General features: G+C 41.2%; 1 protein-coding gene and 1 long non-coding RNA gene across 7 annotated transcripts in view; one reads left to right on the plus strand and one right to left on the minus strand.

Annotated features, from left to right (window-relative positions):
- Positions 1-4,396, plus strand: part of LOC309484077 (NACHT, LRR and PYD domains-containing protein 3) — a 39,548-nt gene extending 35,152 nt beyond the window's left edge. For all 6 annotated transcript variants that reach the window (XM_082150250.1, XM_082150249.1, XM_082150251.1 and 3 more), the window contains one exon: positions 1,256-4,396. In XM_082150250.1, coding sequence (XP_082006376.1) covers positions 1,256-1,773 — 518 coding nt within the window. In that variant the 3' untranslated portion in view covers positions 1,774-4,396. The remainder of the gene's footprint in view (positions 1-1,255) is intronic.
- The window catches only part of LOC309484284, a 278,513-nt gene that overhangs the window by 41,013 nt on the left and 210,048 nt on the right, over positions 1-27,452 (minus strand). The window lies entirely within an intron of this gene.

Consider the following 27,452-nt stretch of genomic DNA (forward strand, 5'->3'; position numbering starts at 1 on the left):
CGCTATTTGCAAGGCAATTTTGGGCTGATAAAAATGGGTGAACAAAAATAAGTCAGAACTCCAACAGTGAAAGAAAAGTTAGTTAAAATTTTATTGCACTGAATACAAAAGGATCAAAAAAGATGATGGCAAGGAAGATGACAGGATTAGGGATAACATTTGGATATTAATTCAACTTATAGGGCCCTATTTTAACAATGTACGTGCATGGTCTAAGGCGCACAGTGCAAGTGCACTTAGGGCGTGTCCAAATCCACTTTTGCTAGTTTAATGACAGGAAAAATGGTTGGCGCGCCCAGCTCATGGTCTAAAAGGGTTGTCCCTATTCTCTTAATGAGTAATGGGTGTATTTTGGGCATAACGTGAAATAAACCAACCAGAGTCTCATCTCCCATTCCCTTTAAAAGCCAGTTGCACTCACGCCATGGCGGATTGCTAATTACATGACGGAATTTGCCACCGAAAAGACTGAATGCTTCTCCAGAGAGGAAACGGATCTGCTCGTGTGTGAGGTTAAAGCGCACAAGCAGACCATCTACGGGACAAGCCGAATTCCACTATATCTTTATGTACACAATATTAATCTTTTACATTGTAATCCTTTTATTTTTAAGATTTGGCTAGTTTGTGTGCAGCTGCGCGTGTGTGTACCCTGTGTGTGTATAAAGCAGAGTGGCAATTGTGGACCCGCCTATAGGCGCACATTACTAACGCGCTCTTAAAATAACTAAAAAAATATTGCCCCATTGGCTTTACATCAGGTTTCAGTTGGTCAATGGCGCAGCCTATTTCAGTTCCCTCAAAATAGCAACGTGCCAACAATGCGCCTGAACACACCTCGTTTTCAGATCAGACCATGGGCGCATAAATGGGTGCAAATGCATTTGCTATTTAAACAATGTGGCGCAGGATGTGAAAATGATAACTGTGTCGGACTGAAACTAGCAAAAAATACTTGCATAGGGCCCTTAGTCTAGAAGTACAATAACAATCATGTTTACATAGCGCACACAATGCCTCTACGATTTCTCTCAATATAGGGACAGGAGAGCTGTCAGTCAATAAATGGGAAAACAAAGTAAAGTGCATTACTTAATGAAAAAGTTACTCGGATATTTGTTGTAAATTTTAAAATAATGCATTACTTCACTAGTTACTTAAAGTATCTGATTATGTAACTTGTGGTACTTGTAATCCATTACCCTCAAAACTGGTTGCCACTAACAAATGACAACAAATCCCCTGTTTTCTGCAGATGCCTGTCAGCTCACAGTGGATCCAAACACAGTACATCCACGTCTGAAACTCTCCAAAGGAAACCAGAGAATATCGGAAACTACAGAGGAGCAGAAATATCCTGAGCATCCTGAAAGATGCAAACTGTATCCCCAGGCCATATGCACAGAGGCTCTGAATGGTCGCTGTTATTTTGAGGTGGAGTGTGAGGGTGGAGTTGGTGTGGGTGTGGCTTATAAGACCTCAGATAGAAAAGAGAGTATATTGGGAGTTCATAACACTTTCCCTGCTCTCCTCTGTCTGGATGGCAAATCAAAACTCTGGCAGAATAATGAGATTACTTGTGCATTCCCAGTGATTACTCAGTCCAATAGAGTTGGAGTTTATGTGGACTTGGAATTTGGAAGTCTGTCATATTACAGTATTAGTAATGAATGCAGGCACCTACACACGCACCACACTAAATTCAAAGGACCCTTATATACAGGGTTTACTCTTCTGCCTGACTCCTCAGTGACTCTGTGTAAGCTGACATAAACCTTAAGAGAGAGCAGATATTTCAAAAGGAAGTTAGACGTTGTATATAATTTTTTTATGATACGTGCGTTGCGACGTTCGTCTGTTATAGGACAACTTAGTTTGAATAAACAGCAGACACTGATTAGCTACTTGATCGCCTAAATTAAAAAAATAAAAATAATATTTGTGTAGTGTTCAATGTTGTTATCGATAGAGATACGCGGATGGGGTATTATTTCCAGAGGTGGAAGTAACGAATTACAACTACTCACGTTACTGTAATTAAGTCGTTTTTTTGGGTACTTGTACTTTTTTGAGTATATTTTTAAATCTGTAATTTTACTTGTACTCAAGTACATATTAAGCTAAGTAATCTACTTCGCTACTTGTAAAATCACATTTCGTTACTGAGTACAATTTGAATTGATATTCAAATCTTTGAATGGCATTTCGGTAGCCAATAAAAATATTCGATCGTAAACGGACCAATAAAACCCCTGATATTTGGATTGAATGAAAGCCGCCGCAGTCGCAGCAGGTTTTGAAGAGCTGATCATGAAGGAGGCGAGGAGCTCAGAGTGATTAATGGCTGGACTGAAAGTTTGGAACAACAAACTACATAGTAGTACTGTCAAAATATCTATATTTTGATACATATCAATACTGAAATATCTGTCAATACTCATTTTGGCCTATACACCAATACGATACCAGCTGCGTGTTCTCATTCTCTCATCTCAACGACAGCGAGTTTGACACACCCGCCTCCCCTCAGCGCGGGATTGCAGGTAGGCCTATTACGCATAATTTTATTAATACCTGCAAGTTTCTATGGCATATTTTAATGGCAAATGTCACGAACAATATTATAACGCGAGGGCACATTCATGTAATCGCAGAAAACTGGACGCGAGCTCTCAAATGTAGGCTACGAATGAACTGGACTCGGATATTGAGTGTGCGCTCTCGGACTGTGTGTCATATCATGTGTAATCGCGAATCTCTCCAAGTGGTTCTCACTGCAGACTCAAATGACGTCCAGCTCCAATCTCTCCATGCTCTTGAATTAAACGCTGTCAAAAGTTATGAAAAATCTAGTCTTTTTGCAAATTAAATTCAGTTTGAATTGAAATCAAGCTTCCTCGTGCTGTGTGTGAGCTATTGCAACAGTTCACGTTACCCTATTGTAAAGACAAATACACTGAGTGAGTAAATATTAGATTATTGTAATGGTTATTGATCAATGTTTAAATATGTAAACAAAAGCCTGAATTAAAATCTCTCCTTATAAAGTGGACGTGTCTCTTCAGAAGACTTGAATTAAACTTTTCCATTCAAATAGATTACTGTTACAATGAGTGTTGTGCTTTTCAATGCTTGAAAATAATGATTGCCTTGACAAAATGGATGGACAAAAATGTAGATATTAAAATATTTAGTATGTAGTAGTTTTCCCGATGGTATTAAAAATTATAGGCTAGGCCTACTGAATATTGACATATTTCAAGGTGTCATATTGAAGTTAGAAATTCCAGTATCCACTAATTAATGTCCTTCGACAATAAGGTAAAAATGTGTTAAAAGTAGCTATTTTCTACATAAATCTATGATTTGGTTGTATATTTTTATTGGTAATGCATTAACTATCGCCAGCTAAAAAGTAATTAGTAACTAGTACTCCGAGTAGTTTTTGAGAAGAGTAATTTGTACTTTTACTTAATTACTTTTTTGACACCAGTACTTTTACTTGTAATTGAGTATTATTTCAGCAATGTAACGGTACTTGTACTTGAGTACAAATTTTCAGTACTCTTTCCACCTCTGATTATTTCATCCGCAACCGCATCACAAAACTCATCATTCGCACCAACGTTTTTTGACCAAATATATTTAATGCTAATGTATGAGGCATAGGCCTACGCTGAGTTTCATTCATTTACGATGAGATGCGCTCTAGTTTGCAATGCAATGCAAGTGAACATGGCGTGGCAGCACCTCCATGTCACGGTTATTATATTCTCTGCTATATTTGCTTTTTATTGATTAAATACATGCAATTGGTTGATGAAACATTTATTAAAATTAAGATACAATTTGTACAAAACGAAATTCGCTTTAAAGAAAGGCTTTTAACAATGCAATGTAAGTGAACACGGCGCGCCGGCGCCTCAATGTCATGGTAATTATATTGTCTGCTATATTTGCTTTTATTTATTAAATACATGCAATTGGTTGATGAAACATTTATTGAAATTAAGATACAATTTGTACAAAATGAAATTCGCTTTAAAGAAAGGCTTTCTACAAAGCAAAACTTAATGAAGTGGTAAAAATCATGTCTGACGATTTACAAAACAAAACTTCATTAAGTGGTAAAAACCATGTCTCCCGATATATTGCGCATCTTATGATCATATCTTTTATTACAATTGTTTTGTAATACACATCATATAGGCTATATACACACTGTATATGTTTCTTTTATCGAACATGTTTGGGGCCAGTCAAGGGGTAATTAAACTGCACGGTCAGTTATCAGTAATGATACGTTGTTTATTATTGCAAATGTTTATTGCTAATGTGTATTATTGCAAATGTTTTTCATTTGTTTAATAAATCTCATAATGATGGCACATCACTATATCATAGTCATAGCTTTTATTTCTATCTCAAATGATTGGCGGTCGGTCAGGGGGTACTTGAATCAAATACAGTTGGAAACGACGTAGACTATTAATAACACAGACTGTTAACAATTGTTTTTAATTAGTATTTAAACCTTCTCTATGATGATAAATGTTTGTAAAAAATATTTTAATAACACGGTTTTGGCGGTTATAGAGTTCTAATGACGGTGTTCAACTATAACCGTCGGTCTCACGGTCATATACTAACCATCACACCCCTACGCACAACACAGAAAGGCTTCCAAATGTTTAACTCCCTCAATGAAATCCACTTTCCACAGGATGATCTGGAGCAAATTGAGTGAAATTGTGTAGTTTGGGAAAATTTCCAATTTATTAATTGGCACTGGTGCAACAGTGTTTTGAGCATCATCCACATTTCAGGATGATTCTCCTCTTGGAGATGGAAAGTATTACCCTTACAACCAAGTAAGTCTTCTTCAAACGATGGAAGAGGCCTGTGGAGAAGTTGAGGCACAAGGATGGATCCAGTATTCACGCCTTTTTCCCCACGATCCATGACTTATAAAAATATATGCGTTGATGAAATTCTCTGACCAGATGTAAATGAAAGGCAAGATCTATAAAGTTCATTGATTCAATGATTGCAGTACATTTATGTATTTATGTACTTATTTGTTTAGTTTTTTTGTGTGAAAACTCACTGTTATAAAACTAAACTCATCATTAAAAAACTTCGAAGAACACGATTAAAGAACACGAAAAAACATGTATTTTCATTCATGTATTTGTGTATCTACAGCTGAATTTATTATTAAATCAACAGAGAACACATTTGTAGTTTTGATGTTAGTATTTATTTTTGATAAATGCCAGACTAGAATACAATGCAGTGCTTCATTATGCAGTGAATACTGAAATGTTTTGCCAACATTTGAGTGTGTTTAGTTTGCTGTGTTAATTGTTTTGAGAGCAACTACATTAATTTGGAGAAATGTCAAATTGATTGAGAAAAACTGTAACTATGAGACCAGGCTGATTTCTAAAATACTTACATTTGCTTTGCACACAAGCTTACTCTATACCAAAATCATGGATCTTTCTGGTCTTATTTGCAAATGCTTTAACACAGCGTGACAGAAATGAAGACCTAATAGTCAGGGTCCTACCCTGACAGTCTTATCTGTTTTGTCACTGTTTAATGTTTCCTTGTTTGTCTTGTGTCTGAGCACATGGCTCTGTCTTTGTTGTGTTGACCATGTGCTCCTCCCATCCCACCTCCTTGTTTCCCATTACCACCCCCCCCCTTGTTTAGTCCTTGTCAATTCCTCATTTGCTTATGTTCACCTGTGCCTCATGTGCTCTGCTCATGCTCTGTGTTTCTGCAGTTTATCTATGCTCTAGTAGTGATGCTTCAAGATGCAAGGCTTTCTGAAGCGTCTGAGGCTCTCATCAAATTGTGTTGAAAAACGTTTCATTACTCGAACCTTTTAACACAATGCGCATTAGCGACATCTGGTGGTCAGACTTGCTTTCTCCACCATGACTAACAAATCACTGCAAAGAAGAAAAAGCACGTGACCAAACAAAGCTTTAGAAGTCCGTGACATGAGTAGAATCAATCTGGGATCATTACAGTTACATTATATCTAATCTGATCTAAATGAATTTGTGCCAATGAGACCAGAGCTTGTGTCATGTGTAGCCTGGTCAACCGATTCACATATTGATCAATAATAAAAAATATACAAGTACAGTATGTGATCATAATAAGTAATCAATATATATATATATATATATATATATATATATATATATATATATATATATATACAGTATATAGATATATACAATTCATGTTATAGGAAAGTAGCTAAAGTGTTAAATCATTTAAATAAATACTGCCTTCTCGATAATCATTTCCCTTTTATGCATCAGGTTTCAGGGGTGGCAAAACGGCAATTTTTTCAAACCAGCTGTTCTGACCTTCGGATACCGCATGCCGTTCGAAGCTTCAAACGTCATCAATCACGTGGTATTGTAATTTCAATACAAGCATCGGTACAGTGTGTGATACAATAGAGCTTTGAAAACTGTGTCGGAGTATCAGAGCCCTGGTATCAACCATCCCATCACTATGCTCTAGTTCTATTTGATTGTTTTCTAGGTCTAGTGTATCCTTGTTGCTATTTTTTTATTTATTTTTTTACTTGTCTTGTTCAAGTTAGTTATTACTCCTGTGCATCCCAGTCTTGTTTTGTTTTTCTCTTTTGATTTTATTTCTACTTAAGGCGAGACAGGTGAATAGGGTAAAATGGTTAACTTACAGATATGACCATCAAACTTTACCAGTTGATTACTCACATGAATAGGAGAAATATGCTAATGAGGCTATATCTAATTAAATATGCATTAATTTGCATATATTTTGAAGTGACGAATCTGACCATTGAAAAAAACAAGGTTCAAAATTATTTTTGCATTTTGTTGATATATTCAATGAAAAGACATTATCAGAGGGGATTATGAATATCCCCTTTTGTTACCCTGTAAATCAGAAAATACTGCCAATAGCCTTAACAAAATTGATTTCCGCCCTATTTTTAGGCATAAAATGTCTATTGAAAGCCATGAATTACAGACAAAATATGCTTTAAGTCCAAGTAAAATCCATGTATCACACTGTTTAACATCCAAAACTCATTATTGCTTCATCCATCACTGATCATAACATCCAAAACAACACATCAACAGTCCATCACACAGGTGGAATGGAAAAACTAAATACCGGTATATCACAGTCCCTCAGTCAGATACATATTTAGCTGTCAGTGGAGCTGATGTACCCTAGGAGAACTTCCAGCTTCTTTTCTGGTGCTAACTTTGTGAAGTTTTATTCTTTTGGCTATTTGTCCAAGGTGTAAATCACTTAGTGAAGATACTTTTTCCTAGTGGAGGAGGAAGTGCATCTCTGTCTGACCCAGTTGGTGGTCACTGAGCCTGTATTTAGTCAGGATCCGTCTCTTCTTCTCTGACAGTGTGGAGATACTCTGTCAAATAACAATTTAGTCTACTTTGTTTGCTTTCTCCAATGTTCTAAATATTGATATGTTGAGTTGTTTTGAACCAGTGCTGAAGGGAGCCTGGTTGGTTAGCTTCACCATCAGCTGACTGAGGGGACTGTTTTCAGGATTTGGCTTGTGGGTTTTAAGTGCTTTGAAATGTAATGTGTCTTTTTGACTTACTGTACATTTAGATGTGTTCAAAATGTTACAGCTGGTTCGTAACGCATCAACGCACTATGTCAGGGTTACTCATTGCACGGCTCGTGAGCCTCATGCGGCCCGCCAAGCTTTAATTTGTGGCTCGCATGGCTGTAAAAAATACGGCGATATCATGCAGTCAGTCACTACAGATATTTCTTAAAAACATAAAAAATAAGGGCTATAACATAACCCATTACAAGCTCAAAGTGTCAGCTCTATTACAAATAATTTCGATAGGATTGAAAGAGGTGGTTTATCGAGAGAACATGTAAACACTTGATCGATTGAGAACCGAAACTGAAAGGACGACGTATGGCTCTCCTACTGATTTGGTCCCATCAGTGCAGCTCTCATGAAAAAAATAGTGCACTATGTGCTAGACCCATGCACTATGTGATGGCATTTCATCATATTTTGTCTTCGTTGGTAAGTGTCTTCTAGCTAATGACAACTGTTTTCGGCTTCTCCGAGAGAATTTTACACGCATATCTTTCAACATTTTGAACTACCGCGGAAATGTCAGAGCACGTCACGTGACGATTCTGAACGAATCACGTTGTCAGAAATTGGCATCAGCCAATGAGATTGCGCATTTCGAGTTAAATCACCTGGGGCACGTTCAAGTTCAAAACGGTGCGCAACGTTTTGCTACGGTTTCCGGGTTGAACGTCATGTTTCCTGGAAACGGTGTGCAACGGGGTTTGAGATACGTTTTCTCTTGTTTGGTGGGTGTGTCAGAACTGCAGTCCAATCAGCAGCAACATGTATATAAAGCACGCGGTATTAAAGTGAACTCGCACAATGGGTTCAAGGAAAGTAATTTACAAATGTGTTCGATGCAGCTCGGTATACGCAACAACTGATGATATTAGAAGACATGTTTGTCGTAAGTTTTATTGTAAAAATATAGGATATCAACATAATGATGTAGTTGTTTATATTTTTAGCTTCATTGCAAGTGTATGACATTTGGTGTAGAAGGGATGTTCTCTTTTGTTCTGGCGGCAAGTGCAGTAACTGTAACATCGGGCATATTTTGTAGAATTAAACACGTTTATACCGACTTCATCAGGCTCCGAAAATTCTTCACAAAGAACACAAAGAATGGCCTTCTCAGCTGCCATAGTTGCAACTCTTGCGTCATCAGAACAGTGTGTTCAACGCATCACCGTTTCTGTTTAAAAAACGTTGTGCAACGTTTTGTCGGGGCTGAACGCAGCCCTGTTTTACTTTCATGATTTGTTGCTGATAGACAGGAAATGACCATATTTGGATCCGACAGCATTGCAAAGGAGAGAGAGAGCTTTCTAACGGTGTGTGATGATGGTGCACCAGACAGCGATCGCGGAGCAGCGGGATGATTTAGAACACCAACTTTTGATGAATTTAGGCGAAATCTGCACACTCAAACAGACAAAGTGTAGTAAAATAAAGACCTAAATGTGTATTTTGGACTTTTTTTCAGCACAAGTCTAAAAGAATACATGTTATTGAAGACAAATAACCCAAAATCTCAAAATTGACCAGTGAAAAAATTGACCGATGTTTTTGCCTGCCGTGTCTGTACGGCCTAAACTGATCGAAAATTGTGGGTCTTATTCGTTTGCCCATAAGCATTTTGCGGTCGATCAGCGAGCAGTGCTCATCGAGCAGTGCTCAGCAGACACAGTATTCTGAACCGATAGCATCAGAACAGACAGTACTGGTATATTTAGACCGACAACAGCCTGGCCTGTAAGGCAGGAACCTCTAGGTTATAAGACCTTATAAATGTAGACGGGGAGGCCCAGCCTGCCGCCATACATATATCTTGCAAGGCAATCCCACTTGACCAGGCCCACGATGAAGCCATGCTTCTTGTGGAGTGCGCTCTGACACCCAATGGGCACTGCATACCCTTGGAAGTGTACGCCAGCGCAATGGCGTCAACTATCCATCTGGATAGGCTCTGTTTCGACGCGGCTAGTCCCTTGGAACGTCCGCTGAACGAAACGAAGAGCTGCTCCGTCTGTCTGAAGACAGATGAGCGAGACACATAAGCTCTTAATGCCCTGACTGGACAAAGGAAGCTCGCGTCTCCTTCCTCGTCAGAGACCGGTAGGGCTGACAGGGCAATGACCTGTGCCCTAAACGGTGTGTTGAGGGATTTTGGAACATAACCGTGCTTAGGTTTGAGTATAACTCTTGAGTCATTAGGCCCAAACTCCATGCACGTCGCGCTTACTGAGAGCGCGTGTAAGTCCCCTATGCGCTTCACTGAAGCGAAAGCCAGAAGAAACACTGTCTTGAAAGACAGGTGTTTAAGATCAATCGTCTGTAAAGGCTCGAATGAGTCACCTTTCATGGCTTCCAGCACCGTAGAAAGGTCCCATACAGGGACTGAGGGAGGTCTGGGAGGATTCAGTCTCTTAGCTCCTCCAAGGAAGTGGATGACTAAATCGTTCCGTCCTATTGACTGACCAAGCGTTGTTTTTGAGAACGCTGCTATGGCCGCCACATAAACTTTGAGCGTGGAAGGGGTCCTGCCCTTGTCCAACAGCTCTTGTAGGAAGGAGAGAACCTCCGTCACCCCACAGTCTGGGGGCGACACGCCACGAGCTGTGCACCAGCTGGAGAACACTGACCATTTCGTAGACGGAGCTCTAGCCTGTGTGATCGTGTTTAACACTCCGCTTGGGAGGTCAGCGGGTACCCGTTGATGGCCCAAACATGAAGGGACCACAGCTCTGGGCGCGGATGCCAAATCGAGCCCTTGGCCTGAGAGAGGAGGTCCCTCCTCACTGGCACTGGCCATGGGGCAGTGCTCGCTAGCTGCATCAGAACTGGGAACCAGGGTTGGTTTTTCCAGAACGGCGCTACGAGTAGCACTGAGCATCCTTCTTCCCTGATCCGTTCTATCACCTGAGGCAGGAGAGAGACCGGAGGGAAGGCATAGAGCGGGCAGCGGGGCCATACATGAGCCAGCGCGTCCCTGCTCTTGGAGAAAAATTCCAGACAGTGAGCGTTTTCTTGAGACGCGAACAGGTCTACTTCCGTCTGTCCGGTCCTACGTTTAGGAGCCCTGGCACATGCGCTGCTCTCAGCGAGAGCAGGTTGCGCTGAGCCCACACCAGGAGGCGTTCTGTCAGCCTGTGCAGGTTTCGGGACCTGAGGCCGCCCTGGCGATTTATGTAGGACACCACTGGCATGTTGTCCGAGCGGACCAGGACGTGGTGTCCTCGTATTTGGGGACAGAAACGCGTCAGCGCGTTGTCTACTGCCAGCATTTCGAGGCAGTTTATGTGTAGAAGCTTCTCACGTTCTGACCATTGGCCGAAGAACGGTCTGCCCTCGAGCAGCGCTCCCCATCCCGAGGTGGATGCGTCCGTAGACACTATCTTCACACTCGAGTAAGTCCCCAGGCTTACACCTGATTGGTACCAGTCGTTTGCTTTCCAAGGTTTCAGAGCTGCGATGCATTTCTGATTGACCTTGAGACGAAGCAGACCGGAAGCCCACGCTCGGCGCGGCACTCACGCTTTCAGCCAGAACTGTAGCGGGCGCATGCGAAGCAAGCCCAGCTGAAGTACTGATGATGCTGAGGCCATGAGACCTAGCATCCTCTGAAATTTCTTGAGCGGGACCGATGCGCCGCAGCGGAAAGAGCTCGCTGCGCTCTGAATGTCTAGTACGCGCTGTGGTGACAGTCGCGCTATCATAGACAGCGAGTCCAGTTCTGTGCCCAGAAAATATATTATCTGTCTGGGGGACAGAGAACTCTTCGCCCAATTGATTCGCCCAGATTCTCGAGGTGATCGAGTAAAATGGTCCTGTGCTCTATGAGCACCGAGTGAGATTGAGCTAGAATTAGCCAATCGTCCAAGTAGTTCAACACTCGCATGCCCTGTAGTCTGAGGGGTGTGAGCGCTGCGTCCATGCACATCGTAAATGTGTACTGATATGCCTGGCCCTCGAAGGCGAATCTCAAATATCGCCTGTGACGTGACGCTATCTGTATTTGAAAATACGCGTCTTTCAGATCTATAGAAACCAATCTCCTCGGCGAATCTGCGCTAGGATTTTTCTGGTCGTGAGCATTCTGAACTGTCGCTTTGCAAGCACTCTGTTCAGTTGCCTTAGATCTAGTATGGGTCTGAGACCCCCGTCTTTTTTCGGTAACAGGAAGTATCTGCTGTATAGCCCTCCTTCGCTCTGAGCTTGAGATAACGGCTCTATGGCCCCTTTGCTCAACAGTTTAAAAATTTCGGCCCGAAGTAGGTGTGCTACTTCTGTTTTTACGTGCCTCGACGCGCGTCACGTAGCGGCGAAGGTGTCGGCGAAACTGTAGCGAATAGCCTCTTTCTATAATGTCTAGCACCCATTTCGAAACCCCGGGTAGCCTTGCCCATGCATCTGCACGAATGGCTAGGGGTTGAATGCGAAGCGCGCTCTGGTCGTTCAGCGACAGAGGGGCTTCGGTGTGCTGCAACATAAGCGTCGCGCTTATGACATTTGAGGCAGAGGGCGCACTGATAACAGCGGGCAGATTGCCCGCGCTCGACTCCTCTGCGGTGGTTAACCGAGAGGGGGAGGGCTGGGCGAGTCCCGTAGGACTTGTCATGTCTATGCGTGGATGTGGGCGCGGGATAGTGGGCACATTTACCACACCGAGAGCATTGTCCGGCTGAGCAGAGCGAATGCACGTTGGTTTCGTTTTTACAGAAACCTCGAGACATGCAGAACGTAGTGATTGTGGGCACTTGGCAGTGGGCACATCTGCTACGTTTAATGCGCAACCGAACTGGGTCGATTTTATGTGCGCGAGCCCTGTGTGACGGGCTGTGCTTGTGTGTAGGAATGAACACTGGGCAGTGGGCATTTTGTCTACACTCATAACACCATCGGCCGTGGCCGGGACACCAGAAAATACACTCTTTGTGGGATTTATCTGGGTAGCCGTGAAAACGGCATTTGTGTGCAGGCAAGCGGGCAGTGGAACCGGCTTGTTGACTGCAAAATACACTGGAACAGTCACATTTCTTGGAACTGGACGAGCGATGAGTTTTGGTGGAAGTCCGGCCGCAGCGGGACTTGAACACCGTCGTTTCCCTAGGCGTGCTAGGATGACTTCGGGGCCTCGGGCTTTACCGCAATCCTGGGCCGCGGCCCACGCGGGGCGGCGGCCAGATGAGCGAGAGCGCGGTCTCGCGCTTCGGGCCTGTCGGCGCTGCGAAGTGGCGGCGGTGGGCGGAGGCTGAGGCTGTGAGCTCTGAGCAGACGGTTTCGCACGGCCTGCTGCAGAACTGGAGCGCTTCGGCAGGAAGTGCTTCATAGCCTGTGACGCTTTCTGTACCTCGGCGAATCTTTCCGCGAAATCTTTGACGGAAGTTCCGAAGAGGCCAGCAGGAGAAAGCTGAGCGTCGAGGAACGCGGCGCGCTTAGACTCAGACATCTCAGAGAGCGTTAGCCACAGGTGTCTCTCTGTCACAGTGAGAGAGGCCATGCTCCGTCCTATGGCCTGTGCAGCAGACTTAGTAGCGCGGAGAGCGAGGTCCGTAGCACTTCTCAAGTCTGGCACGCAAATTGCATCTGGTCCTATCTCGTCCAGCTTTCGGAGGAGATCGGCCTGGAAAATTTGCAGTGTGGCCATAGTATGCAGCGCTGACGCAGCCTGCCCAGTGGAGGGCGGGCATAGGTGGGCTGCTATTGCTTCTTCGTCCGGCGGCAGCGAATGGTACCCTCTGTTTTTAGCATCGTCAACAGCGGAGAATGCTAGCGAAACAGAAGAGCGCATTCTAGCTGAGAAGGGGGCGTTCCAAGACTTAGCGACTTCTTCATGTAACTCAGGAAGAAAAGGCGCTGGTCTGGACGCAGGTGAAGCGCGCTCCCCAGGAAGAAAGTATCCATCCAGCCGGTTGTGAGCAGGCTGTTCAGGCGTTGACCACTCGAGGCCGAGGCTCGCTCTGACTCGATGCTAGCTCTTTTGCCTGGCGATGCGCGGGCAGAGGGCGCGAGATCCACAGAGCTCGCCCAATCCTCACTGCCCGATGCCAGGAGAGAGCAGGAATCATCCTCCCTCGACGCGGCTTTCTCATCAGCGTCGTCGACGGAAGCGGCGGCAGACGGCGGCCACTGTCCGTCAGGAAGAGACACTGAGGAAGCCGGTGAAGCTGGCGGGCGAACCGGCGAGCTTTGACGGGTGGGGGAAGGTTCCGGGACCCGCTGAGCACGGCGCTTTTTTACGGCGCGGCACTACAGCGGGCGGAGGTGCAGTCTCAGCGAAATATGCCAGGCGAGTCCTCAGATTCGCCATAGGCAGCAGCTCGCAATGAGGGCAGCCGCCGTCAGCGAGCGCGAGAGCTGCATGATCCTCACCCAGGCAGGAAACGCAGATCACATGGCGGTCCCCGTCGCTGAGTGTGGCTCTGCACGAGCCGCAGGAAGGCATCTTTAAAAAGACGCAAGCTCTTTTAGACAGTGTGTGTCGCGGCAGCGAACACACACACAGCAGAGAGTGTAAAGGATATAGGCGCCAGATAGCGCAGCAGGAAGGCGATTGAAGGCGGCGCGGCCAGCGACTTCAGTGACGACTCGTCCCGCTGCAAAGGCTTCCTCAGACGGCGCGGCTTCTCTCCGGATCCAGCGATGCGTGTGCTTCGCTGAAGAGATGAAAAATCAGATATCAGCTGCCTGCGAGCTGGATTTATAGGCCTAAGCCACGCCCATTTCGGCGGGACGTGACGCAGTGGGCGCGAAGCACCCTCATTGGGTCTGACGTCACGCTAGGCCTCGCTCGATAGGCTGCTGCAGTTGCCGCAGAACAGCCAATAGGCACACGAGCCGTCTTGCCTATGTCTGTATGCTGCCGCAACGCGTTTTACAATAATACAAAATTAAGGATAATTTTTTGGCTTCAATATCTCGCGGAAAAGGGATTTTCCCCTAGCGTAAGATACTTACGCAGTACGAGAGACCTCTCGTAAGAGAACTAAGGGGGCACCATCAACACCCCACCCCCTGAAAACAAGTTTAATGGAGGGGGCAACTGAAGTTCTGAATAGGGGACCCATTTGACCAGTGGCTGTCACTTATGATTTTTTTTTCTTTTTTTCTTTTTTTTCTACTACATTCTATAAAGTAATGACCTATTCACTTTTTGATAGTATTTTTCCAAGAACGCACACATTCAACAAAAATGTAGAATGGCTTACAGTAAAAATAAATTAATAATTTTTTTTTGAAGAAATTATGAAAATACCGTTTTCATAATGCCATCAATTGTTAGTATTTTGACAGTCATTGCACTATGATTGACTATATGTTCATGTTGAATAGAAAACTAGTGATAAAGTTTTGACAGAATGATTCAATTTTGAGTCGGGTTTGTTGTGTTTTTATAGAGTTAGTATATGTAGAAAAATGTTTTTAGCATTTTGAAATATGGAGTGGTTTTGGGCAGAAAATTAACGATTTGTCTAATTGTGTGATGTAGGTTTTGCTGTGTTAAAAGTTTAGAAAAAGGACTTTAAGTATTGATAAAAGCTTGTTAACAATTGTGTAAAACAACAACAACAACAAAAAACAACAATGTCAGTATATTGACATTTAATGTTTCTCAAAGAAATGGGTTACCGCAGCCATATATTGCTTGTGTCATCTGCATGGTGACATAAATTTATCTTGGACATGCGGCAGTATCAGATGTCTGGAAGTGAGAATAGGTGTGGGTGGGATGGCATATCCTTTTACAAATAAAACCATGAAGTCACTTCAAGACGAAAAACAGAAATTTGCAATACCTAGCTGGATGCTTCCAGGAAGTCCTTACTACCTGTTCTACTTATTTATGAAACCCACCATCCGCAAAATGATGGCCTGCAGCGAGCAATACCTGAAGCGAGACGCAGCTAGAGCGTGACACCTGCTGAGCTGCATAATGTGTTATCCATACAAATGCATCACAAGTTTGAAATAACCCGATGAATGGCTCTTGCACACCTCAAACACAGGGCTGGAAGAGCTTCCTCAGTATGGGGCAGAGCAGAAGTATTAAACCAACCCTGCATTCAGCCTTCGGAAAAAATAGTATTTCCCCTGTGTATTAAGTGTGTTTGGTATGTTTTGACACACCTATCTTCACGCAGTCAGCACAGGGTGAGCTTCAGACCCCCAGTATGGAGCTGAGCAGGCTGCAATCTTGTAGGGGTTCAGCTGGGCAAAAGCCTGGTGTGTGTGAAGTGCCAATAGCAACACAATTACTTACACCAGGAAACTCCATGTTCTCACCGATGCTGAACTGTGGAGGTTATGCTTTATCTGTAGGCATGCTGCTGTGGCATGCCACAAATCTACACTGGATAAAGAATAAAGACTAGAGCCTGCTTGATTGCAGCTGCTAAATGTTCCAATTACAAAAAAACTAAAACATTATTGGTATCTTCTGTACACAGAAACAAACATTATTTATTGGCAATTATGCTTCCATGAAGCTGCATTGCACAAAAGGTTCTTTATAGTGGAAAAAATGTTCTTTCAATTATTAAAATGTTCTTCACACTAAGAAAGAAAAACAAAAAGAAGAAGTATGTTTTAAGAACTGTACACTGAAAGGTTATTTGAGGAACCAAAAATGTTCTTCTCTGGCATCACTGAGAAAAAAAAAAAAAAATCCTTTAGGAACCTTCATTTTGAAGAGTGTACAATGTCCAGTATTTTATAAAAGATTTGCAAGGCAGCAGACGAATAGTGTTAAAGATTTAGGCAAGTTAAATTTTTTTTATTTAATCCTGCATAAATGGAATGCAGTTCTGTCTCTCATGTGAATGTTAACACATGTATTAAAGACAATGACAATATGCAAATATATGCAAAAAGAAAAAACCCAGAAGTTTTGGATGAAGTCTGTAAAATGAAGTCAATGGAACTGATTATGGAAGTATAATAATCTGTTTAAATCGAACCTTGCAGAAAGACTGAATAACTACAGCACTGTTGCTCAAACACAGTAATGGCCTGCTGCCATGTGATGATCATACATGCTGTTATTCCAACTTGTCCCCCCTCATGCAAAGTTCAAGGTTATTCAAAAACATTTTCTGCACAATCCCTTGTGTTTTCTCATGCACTAGTGGTTTACTGATGTATACTAGTCAAACAGACAACACGATTAATAAATAAATGCTCTGATGATCTGTGATTCTAAAGGAGGCTGTACCTCACACACTTTAGACACAGTTAGGAGATCAGTGTACTGTAGCAGTATGAGTCTGAGTGACGGCAGCCCTCGGTGGGAGTCACACATGAACTGTTATTGAACCTTTCATCGCTGTACTTTAATCTGCATCCATAGGAGTAAGGAGCTTATACTATAAGCAATGAGCATCATTAATCTGGCCCCTATCTGCCCCTCCTGGAGATATTCATTATGACAGTGAGTTATGGCCTGACCAGAGCCAAGGAAGGAAACCTGTCTTACTAGTGGAAACGTCACCTTCACACTATTGATCAGAACAAAGGACATTGAGAATGTGGGCTCATGGGAAGTGACAATGAAAACAAAGCACCTCATAAATTATAATGTAGCATTCTTTAACAATCTCTCTCCATGAAAACGTGTCTTAATATTAAAGGTACAGTCACACTCTGTAATAACTGTCATTGATTTGATAAGTCTTGAACAGAAATTATAACATCATATACTGCTTAAATGGGTAATTCACTGCTGGCAAAATGGGCTTTCAATAAAACTAGGCTGCCTACGCTGTAGAAAGGTGAAACATTTTTGAAATTGGTGCTAAAGCTGGAGAAAACAGAGAAAATGTCGTCTTCCCTTTTGTCAAATAGGTAGGACAACTTCAATACCTATAATGCACTGGGCATGTTGGCATCCAAGGGCACTCCCAATCTGCTGCGTTCAAGTACAATTTTAGACATGCACTCGCGAACTTCCCTAAGCACGTCCCCTCGGGGTAATCCCCAACCCCTTTTTGAAGTCTTCAACTTCATCAAGTGGATGAGGGAAGTTTATTTGGACAAACCCCCGACCCCTCGATTTTGACCAAGGGTAGATCCATAGACCACAATGCACCATGATTGTGACCTCACAGAAGATCACGCTTAATTTACCCCCGCCCCACAGAACTCTAGTGTACGATATTTGAGTTATTTTGATATTTAACTATATTAAATGCTTTAAGCTACCTTAATGCCAGGGACACACTTAACCACTAGCTAAGACTGAACTGAACACACTTACAAACTTTCCTGGAGAAGATTTTAAACAGACTGTTAACACAGACTGAACACAGCTGTCTCTGACTTGGCACATTTGGGCATGATCAGTTGTAAGTATCAAATTACATGTTTTTGTATTTTTGTATTTAATATTTGTTTATATAAAAATTGTTAACAGCCCAAACATACATACAGGCCTATAGTATGGTGCGTAAACAATATGCTTAAGAAAAATAATAATAATAATAATAATAATAATAAAAAAAAAAAACATTTATATATATATATATAAATAATACATCAGCTCCATTGCAGATTCCAAGTGATCAAGGACTTAGGGTGTTCCATTTAAACACATTGCAAGGGTTCCGCCAGTTGTGGGCACTCGTGCAATGTAAGAAATGACATACATCAGAATGATCAGGGAAGTTAACGAAGGAAGAGCTAAAAAAAATTGGACTTAAGCACAGGCTGAGTCATTTATTTATTTATTTAATGTTTATTTGACAGGGACAAATGCATAGAACATTGCTTTATAAAAAATACAAAGTAGATGCCATGCATACAGGTTTATAGCCATGACTAATTTGCAACCCCTGTCCCTGGTTAAAATCAAGTCAAATACTGCCTTGTTGATTGAGTAGGAAATATTCTTAGCAAACTTTCAGTCACAATGGTGTTAACTTGTATTGTTCCTGGGTGTAATAATTCAAAGAGTAAATCTTTACAGGGAGTGATTTACTTTCAGTTTCCAATGAAATATCCTGAGCATTGTAGGCAGTGGCTGCAAAGAAATGAAAATATGGAGAGAAAAATTGCTACGGAAAATCTGAAAAATCTCCACGTCTCAGTTTCAAACTGGATGACTAGGAATACAGTGTTTGAGCCCAAATTGAGTGGAAAAAATCTGAAAGAAACTTCCAGTCTGTCAGTTAATTGGGAATAAAAGGAATGATAAGCACCTTCTCCCCAACTCCTCAAAGCAAAACGCTGTTGTTTACAGGTACAAAGGCTGTTATAGTGTTCTATTTTTACCATAATGCTGTTTAAAGAGTGCACTACAATATATACTGTAGTGAAAGAACAGTTTTGAACACTGTTTTTTTTATTTTTAAGTTTTAGTAATTAATATCTGGATTTCCAACCAAAATGTTTCGCAATCGATTAAATGTTGCCAGTAGACATTGCATAAGTGCAATAGCATCATGATAGTTCAAGTAGCCATTCCTATATGTCCATATACCATATACCTGGGACTGCCATACCGCCTGCGCTTAAAACACTTCTAGAGCAGATAGCGTTGAGATGACTCACTTCAACGGGCAGTTGTGGGTAAAGCTCGTTTGTCTGAAGGGTTTGAAGAAGCAAGTGTATTGGCAGCCCAATGGGAAAAATATGTCATCAGTTACTGTAGGCAAATAAACTCTTATCATCACTGCACATACAATATTAACAAATGCAAAACTCTAAATAACCCACCTCTGCCTAACGCATTAAATGCTTATGTGAGTTTATTCACATTTAAAGCATTTCCATCAAAGATTTATTAAACATACTTTCAAAATATGTATCAAAATAGTTGGATGGAAACCTATTGTAATATTGCTTTGTTTTTTGCAATATATATAGGACACAAACGTGTGTTAAATGTAAAAATAAATAAATAAATGTGGGCAATAAAGTACATGTTCAATGGCTTTTAGTCAATACTTAAAAAAATCTTGTCTATTTAGAAATTGACTGGGGAGAAACAAAAAAAAAAACCTGAGAAATATTCACAGTGTGAAATAGCCCTTCACTATAATACTGTATTTGTTAATCGCTTTTGATGGAAAGCTGTTTTAAAGTGTACACAGTTTTCTGAATTTACCTGCTACTGCATTTAAGGAATAAATTATTTTTGTTACTAGATTTCTAGATTACTAGAATTGTGACGTTCAAGTGAAGCATCATAAATCATCCTAAAACTACATCTAGATTTTCTATAGCCTCCATGCTCACTTTCAACGAGGAAAAGAGAAAAATAGAGAAGGAACATGATTCTTATGTTCTATCCTCGATTATTCCAGCTTTGGGCAATATGTTTTAATAATGAGCCGCTTCTCTCAGATAAGTCTGGAGCTTGCCAGTAATGCCTGTTTCACATGTCAACTTGGGCTGGTTTAATCCCAAGCTCATTATAGAAGAGCAGGGCTAGCAGAACACAACACAAGCCCGTGGCGTTGAATTACTTTTCCACAGACCCACATGCTCGTCAGGACCCCTGAGACGTTGCAGCCACACACACGGCTGGGTTCAAGCTTAGTGGGCTTCTTTATTGAGTTTGTTTCCCATTGTGGGGAGCAAATTTACCGGCAGGTCAAAACAGGGCTGAACAGAAGAGCAGCATCTTTTTCCCTTCCTTCATCTGTGCGATTTATAGTATGAACTATGGGGTGTTAGAGCTTGCAAATTGTGAGGGTCTCTTGTAGTGTAACCTGAGCACTGGAGTACATGAAACCTACAATTAACAACAGAACTTTGCGATGGTTTTCTGACAGCAGATTATTGCAGAAATCACATAATTTTACTGGTATTTTACCTCCTGCCATCTTTACAGCTTGATAAAAAAGGGGACTGGGAGACTACTGTGATCATGTATCGTACATAGCATTCTTGGAGATTTATAGCTGACCATTTGCATGAATCGTTCAGACAGATGACGACATGGAACCGGGGCGCCGCTAAGGGGATCGATTTTATTAGTAGTAATAGTACTAGTAGTAATGTAATAGAAATGATAAATGTGTAATCTGCCAAAGAGTTACAAATAAAACTAAATTATGTTTATTTATTTATATAGCACTTTTTACAAAAACAGATTGTTTCAAAGCAGCTTTACAGAGATAACAGGAAAATAATGCAAAAAAGTTTGTTTCCAGAAGAAAATAGCGTCACAGTCCAGCTTAACTAAGTTCTGTGAGGTTTCATTTTTGTTGTAAAAAAGTTATTAATTTAGTTAATTTATATATATAGCCGCTCTGGAGAAAACTGTGACGTCATCATCCAGCTCAGTTCAGTTCTCATATAATGGTGTCAATGTAGGCAGATGGTGAATGATACATCCTACGGATGCACTGGGATGCATCATCAGTGATGTATCCTGGGTTCACTGGGTGTTTTGGGTCTCACAACATCATAAAACCCTTGCCAAGGCGACCCAGCCGGGGTTGATGTGTGCATGATTTTGATGATTGTTGATGATTTTCCCAGCAGCGTTAGCCCACGGATCTCCCCTCTTTATCCACAGCCATATAGAAGTTCTCTCTGCTGCTTCTGTTGCAGCCCTGATGGCTGTTTTCTTCAATGGTCCGCTCATACCCAGCCGAGTGTAGGCTCTGTAGAGAGAGCCTACATCCTAAAACCCCTACATCCTACTTCTACTGGGTGGCAGTGTGGTCTCCACCCCTGTCTCCGGCATTCTTCCACAAGTTCCTGGTCCTTGGAATTCTTTGTTCCTTGGGAGCTTTGTTATGGCTGAGGAGACACACTCGGCCACTACATTCAGCATCTGGTCGTGTCGCCAGCGGTATCGGCCATCCCCCAGGGCCTTTGTGCAGCTGAGAGAGAGGACAGGACGGTGTATCAGCCTTGCCCCAGAGTTGGAGGTTTGCCGGGCTGAGAAGGGTATCGTACACGGCTTGGATCAGGAATTGTATGCGCTTGGGCTCTGCTCGCCAGATGTCGGTCCAGGTAAACTTTCGCTCCATCACACCCTCCCATCTCATCCAAGCCCCCTGCTGTCTCATGCCTGCCATTCTACTTGATCTTATTTCTCCCACAGCTGCTCTCACTTCCTCCTGAACAAGCCACCTTCTCTCCTTGCCCTGGGCCTTGCTGTACTTAGGCGATGGAAAGCTCCCGAAGCCTGCTCTTCCCTTCGCCACTGGAAAAAGGCGAAAAAGGCGACAGTGGCAAGGAACCAAAACTCCATCAGGTTGCAGAATAAAAAAAATTATGAAAAAAACGTGGGAGAAACCAGGCTCAGTCGGGGGGGCCAGTTCTCCCCTGGCCAACAAACGAACAGTGCGTTGTGGTCATATCTAGGCGCAGGTCTACCATCTGATCTGGATCCAGCTGATTACTGTAAACCTCGGAATAAGCAGAAAGACTAACATTAGCGTAGATGCCATTTTTTTATGATGTAACGAGTACATCGGGTGTTATAGGAATTGTTCCTGGTTCCAGCTGTCCTATTTATGCAGCCTAATAATCATTTAACTGATTTGAATAATAGGAATGTATAATTTTATATGTGTATGCCAGGTTAAAGAGATGTGTTTTTAGTCTAGATTTAAACTGAACGATTGTGTCTGCTTCCCGGACAATGTTAGGGTGACTGTTCCAGAGTTTAGGTGCTAAATAGAAAAATGATCTACCGCCAGCAGTCCATTTTGATATTCTAGGTATTATCAACTGGCCAGAATTTTGAGATCGCAATAGACGTGAAGGACTATAATGCGTTAAGAGCTCGCTCAAGTACTGGGGAGCTAAACCATTTAGTGCTTTGTAAGTAATCAGCAATATTTTTTTAATTAATACAATGCTTAATAGGGAGCAAATGAAGTGTTGACAGAACCAGGCTAATATGTTCAAACTTCCTGGTTCTAGTAAGAACTCTAGCTGCTGCATTTTGGACCAGCTGTAGTTTGTTTATTATGCGTGCAAGGCAACCACCCATAAGAGCATTAAAATAATCTAGCCTTGATGTCATGAACGCATGAATTAACTGTTCTGCATTTTTCATTGAAATTATATGTCGTCATTTAGATATATTTTTAAGATGGAAGAATGCGGTTTTACAGATGCTAGAAATGTGGCTTTCAAATGAAAGATTGGAATCAAAGAGCACACCCAGGTTCCTAACCAACAACGAAGACTTGAGAGAGCAACCATTAATTGTTAGACAGTATTCTAGGTTAGTACGTGCAGAGGTTTTTGGTCCAATCATTAGAACTGTTTTTTTTATTGTTTTTTTTTTATTAAGTAATAGGAAATGACTAGTCATACAAATTTTTGTATCAGCTATGCATTCCGTTAATTATAGATGTCTTCGAGTTTGGGGTAGATTTTTCCCTCGTCAACTGACTCAGGTTGAACCGAGTGTCCTTGACACCTGATAATGTTATACTCAGTTGAGTTCACCTCTGAATGCGCGGGTTGACGCCTAAGCGTAGCTATTCTTACCGCATACTGTAAATAAAATGCCTAAGAATTATAGTTACCTGACCGCAATCTAATCCCGCCTAAGAGTCTCACAAAGAATTGAACGACGTCTTGCCCCCTATCGACACTATCACTCTTGAATAAGGTCTTTAGTGTCTCACTAACCTGTCACCTGTAACTTGTTCCACTAACTAACTTGTTGCACAGCAATAATAACCAACAGACTTCAGACAATGCCTTTGAATATGCTTTAATCATGGCCGGAGGATCTCAGACACATTTCAGAGAGAATCCCTTCAACAAAAAGAATACAACCGTTTTTTTAGAATAGGAGCATGGCAAAAATGACATGATACATTACATAATTTCTCTACAATTTGATTGGTTCTTCATATGCAAACCCTTATTTTACTAGGTAGAAGCAACTTAGATATCAAATCATAAAAAAAAAATAAAAAAAATGGAAAAGGTTAGAAGTTCAGTTGATTACTCAATATGTCATGAGACTATTCTAGACTGTTATATTTTTGATATTGTCTAGCCAGCATCTCAGGATTTTCCAGTAGCACCTCACTGCAGTACATGAGATCCAGGGGACGGAGTTGGATCCAGATATAAGGGGTGGAGATTAGTAGGTTTAGGGGTGGGTTTAGGGATCAGGGGGTGGAGATGGGTAGGTTTAGGGGTGGGTTTAGGGATCAGTGAGGACCATCTCGGATTTTCCACTGGTTTCGACACAAACTTCAGAGTACATTTGTCAGAATGTTAGGCCTAAAGGAGAAGTAAGGTTAGATGTTAGAATTATGATTAATTTGATATACAGTTTAATAATAAATTATCTGCTAGCTACAGCCATGGTAGGTCTCTGACTAAATATTGATACCTAGTGGTATATCAATATAGCAAAAGAAAGTATTATTAAATTGCAGACAAAGATTTTGGATAGCTAGGTTTACTTATATGTTTGGTGCGGAATGGGTGCGGTTCCATTAAAGGGACAATGTGTAGCTTTTTAGGTATTTTATTATCTAAAATCTATATTTTTATTCATAAATATGCCCTCAATGGTGTACAAATACCTATGCCAATGTTCAGACTAATCCTCGTAAACGAAGAATTTATTATCTTTATATACATGGGACGGGTAAGTCCACGGAGGCTTCCATGTAGTTCCGCCATCTTGAAAAACTATAATAGCAGAGAGGGACAAAAAGTACTAGGCCAACGCGTTTCCACAACGCGTTTCGTTCAGAGCCAGCGTCACGTGACTGAAGCCAGCAGAAGCGGAGGAGCAGAGCAGTGAGAGGCGCTTGTCACTGCCGCGGCAAGTTTAAAAGGCTGCACTGCACGGTTATTTATACACCGTTCATTCATACATACATATGAGTCACAGGATAAGGAGTCCTCGTCTTCGAAAAAGTCCAAAATAGATCGTAAAAGGAAACGTGACCGGAGATTACAAAAACAAGGGTTACTGTCAGGAAAGCTAATGCAGGAGAAAGCTTTCAAAAGAGACCCTGAAGTTGCCTGCTTTCTTCTCGACAGGTAAGTCAATGTTACAGTCTTAATTACAAGCTTTTTTTTCATTGCTTGGTTGTGTACTTTATTATATAGACAGTCGAACATTTATAGTTAAAAGTTAAACAGGCTCTTTGATGAATAGCAGCTATTGAGTAAAGTAACGTTAGAGAAGGCTCTGATGATGATGATATCTAACAATGCACATTCTTCAAAAAATATAATGAGTAAAGAAGGCATTACTACTAATTACCATAGTTAATGTTTTTGACAGTCAGTAGTTCATACTGTAACATTCTTTTTTTCGTTGTTTCAAGTTTCAGTTTGTTTTAAATAACAAACATGTTCACCCGAAGAAAAACTCGAAGTGCTATTATAAGACATCCTGTCATAGCTTTTAGGTACATAACGGCTACCGTAGATGCAACGCGCATTTGAAAAAGTGAGGCGCTGGAGAGCATTATTCGTTTGAATGCAAAATACAAATTCACCACTAGATGGGAGAAATTCCTACACAATGTCCCTTTAACGTACTAGCTTGTTTTGGTTATTGGGAAGGGGTTACCTCCCCCAAATTACACCCCTGGATTTATTAAAACCATTTATGTCCACATGTTCTTGTTCAAGAAATTACAGTGGCTGTAGCATTTGTATCGTAAAGAAGTGGACAAATATTAAAGATTAAGTGGACTGATACTTTCTTATTATTTATTGCCTCATTGTTATTATATATGCACTGTAAGTAATTTTAAAGGCTGATTTTCACTTAGGTCTATTTTTAATAGCATGTATTATGTATTAATTATCTCTGTTTTTTAAATAGTTTTTATTGTTCATTAGTTATTTACAAATAAACAACTTAAACATTATAGCAATGCAAGTTGCAATTTATAAATACATTCATGTAACCATACGACTTAGTGGTTAATTAATACTTATAAATCAGTGTAGGATTATGCACATTGAAAAGGAAAATGCATGACTTATAAGCAATTATAAAAATAACATAAATGTAACTATAACTGTACGTGTAATGCAGTATAGGTATTAATGAGTCTTTATAAATGTATTAATAAAATAGTAATATTTACTTATAAATAAGTACAAATGGAGCTATACATCTTTATAAGCATGGTCTTCATAGAAAGTGCTACCAATTTATATATATATATATATTATTTTATTTTTTTATATAGATCTATAGAAGTTCTAAAAAAGCCAGTCAGCAGTAGAAACAGTCAGTGTCCTGAGACACATGCTAAGGACTCCAGATGCTCATTGGCTGGCACAGTCTGAAATATGAGTAAAAGAAACAACATTTATGGGACAGTTCATGTTTTTTTTGCTGATTTAAAAAATTCAAATGTAAGTGTGGCAAGCAGTTTTTGAGATATCAGGATTACCCGATTTAAGTAGATATGACTTGGACTTAGGTGCCCAAAATAGCAGCCTGCAGGCCACAGAGTGAACAGACTTTCCTTGAAAGCAGGGCTGGACTGGAATTTTGGCCCAGTCTGGTCCACTACATATGATCATAAACACCACCCATGTTTACGCACCCTTGAATACCAATTCCCACTCTTCTTAAAACCACTAAAGCTAATGAGTAAGCAGGTATGAGTGTGAGTTATTAAAAAGATAAACTGTGTATTCCACAGTGATGAATCCTAAAACAAGCTATAAGCTGCATTGGCATAACAATACATGAAATAGATGGAATAAATAATGAACTAAACAAGAATACTGCCAGTTGACTTACTGTTATTGTTAATGAATGGTGGTCGACAAAATAATGTACTCAATTTCAACAAGACAACGTATCAGAGACATAAAAAAAAAAAGCTCAAAAAAAAAAAAAAGCTTAAAGATCTGCTAATTGTCTTAGAAAGTTGTACACAATATGTAAAGTAGCCGTTCTGACAGAAAATACTGAGACATTATAGCATGCAATTATTTTATTGCAGTGGTATCACCATAATTTTGCAAACAGCTAGTTTGTCCTCCACTTGTGTTTTTGGCTCAGTTTTATCAAAAGGTAATGGGTTTCCTACACTGAATGCAGTTCTGCTTATTGCAAGCTCACACTCACTCCCTCATCTCTCTCCCTCTACTTATCTTCATCACTGTGTGTGCTGGTGCTGCCACCACCAACACTATCATCATCAGCCAGCCACGGGAGCTGATGAAGGTCCCGCTGCTGCAGAAAGAATATCTGTATCATTGAATGGCCTGTTTCTTTTTTTCTTTTTCACAATTTCTCTGCACCTCCCTTGTGTTTCTTCTCCATCTGTCTGACTATTTTGACAGATGCACACTGACATTGAACGCTCATCGCTCGCACAGAGCCCAAAGGAGGAGGTGTTTAAAGATGTGATTGGGCCAGCCCACTGTCAATTAAGAAAATAACCAATGGGCCGCTGATCTATGCGCTTGATGGGCTGGTCTAGCAGAAAAAAATTCTAATAATAATAATTCTACACTGACTTTTGACAAATGCATTATGCCCGTACAAAGACCCCCACACTGTCAATTAAGCAAAACAAAAAGAATAGGCCGCCAGTGTTTCCTTACACTCTCAAATTACTACTACTTCTATGTTGAATACATAGATACAAATGCAAAAAAAAAGGAGCCCACCCCACACACTCTAATGAAAAATGTTTTTGTCACATGTGACCTCTCTCAATGCCTGATTACCATAGGTCAGTTCGACTTAATGCGGCACCACGCAGACCGATTGGTGGCTGACAAACGCAATGCATTCTGCTTAGAAATGTTGTCCAAAACTGATCTGTGTGCAATCACCTGGGTCAGGTGCTGTAGTTGTCCCAAATCAGCTGCACGTGCT

The sequence above is a fragment of the Leuciscus leuciscus genome, assembly GCF_965113295.1.
Source record: "Leuciscus leuciscus genome assembly, chromosome: 20".
In the NCBI taxonomy this organism is placed as follows: domain Eukaryota; kingdom Metazoa; phylum Chordata; class Actinopteri; order Cypriniformes; family Leuciscidae; genus Leuciscus; species Leuciscus leuciscus.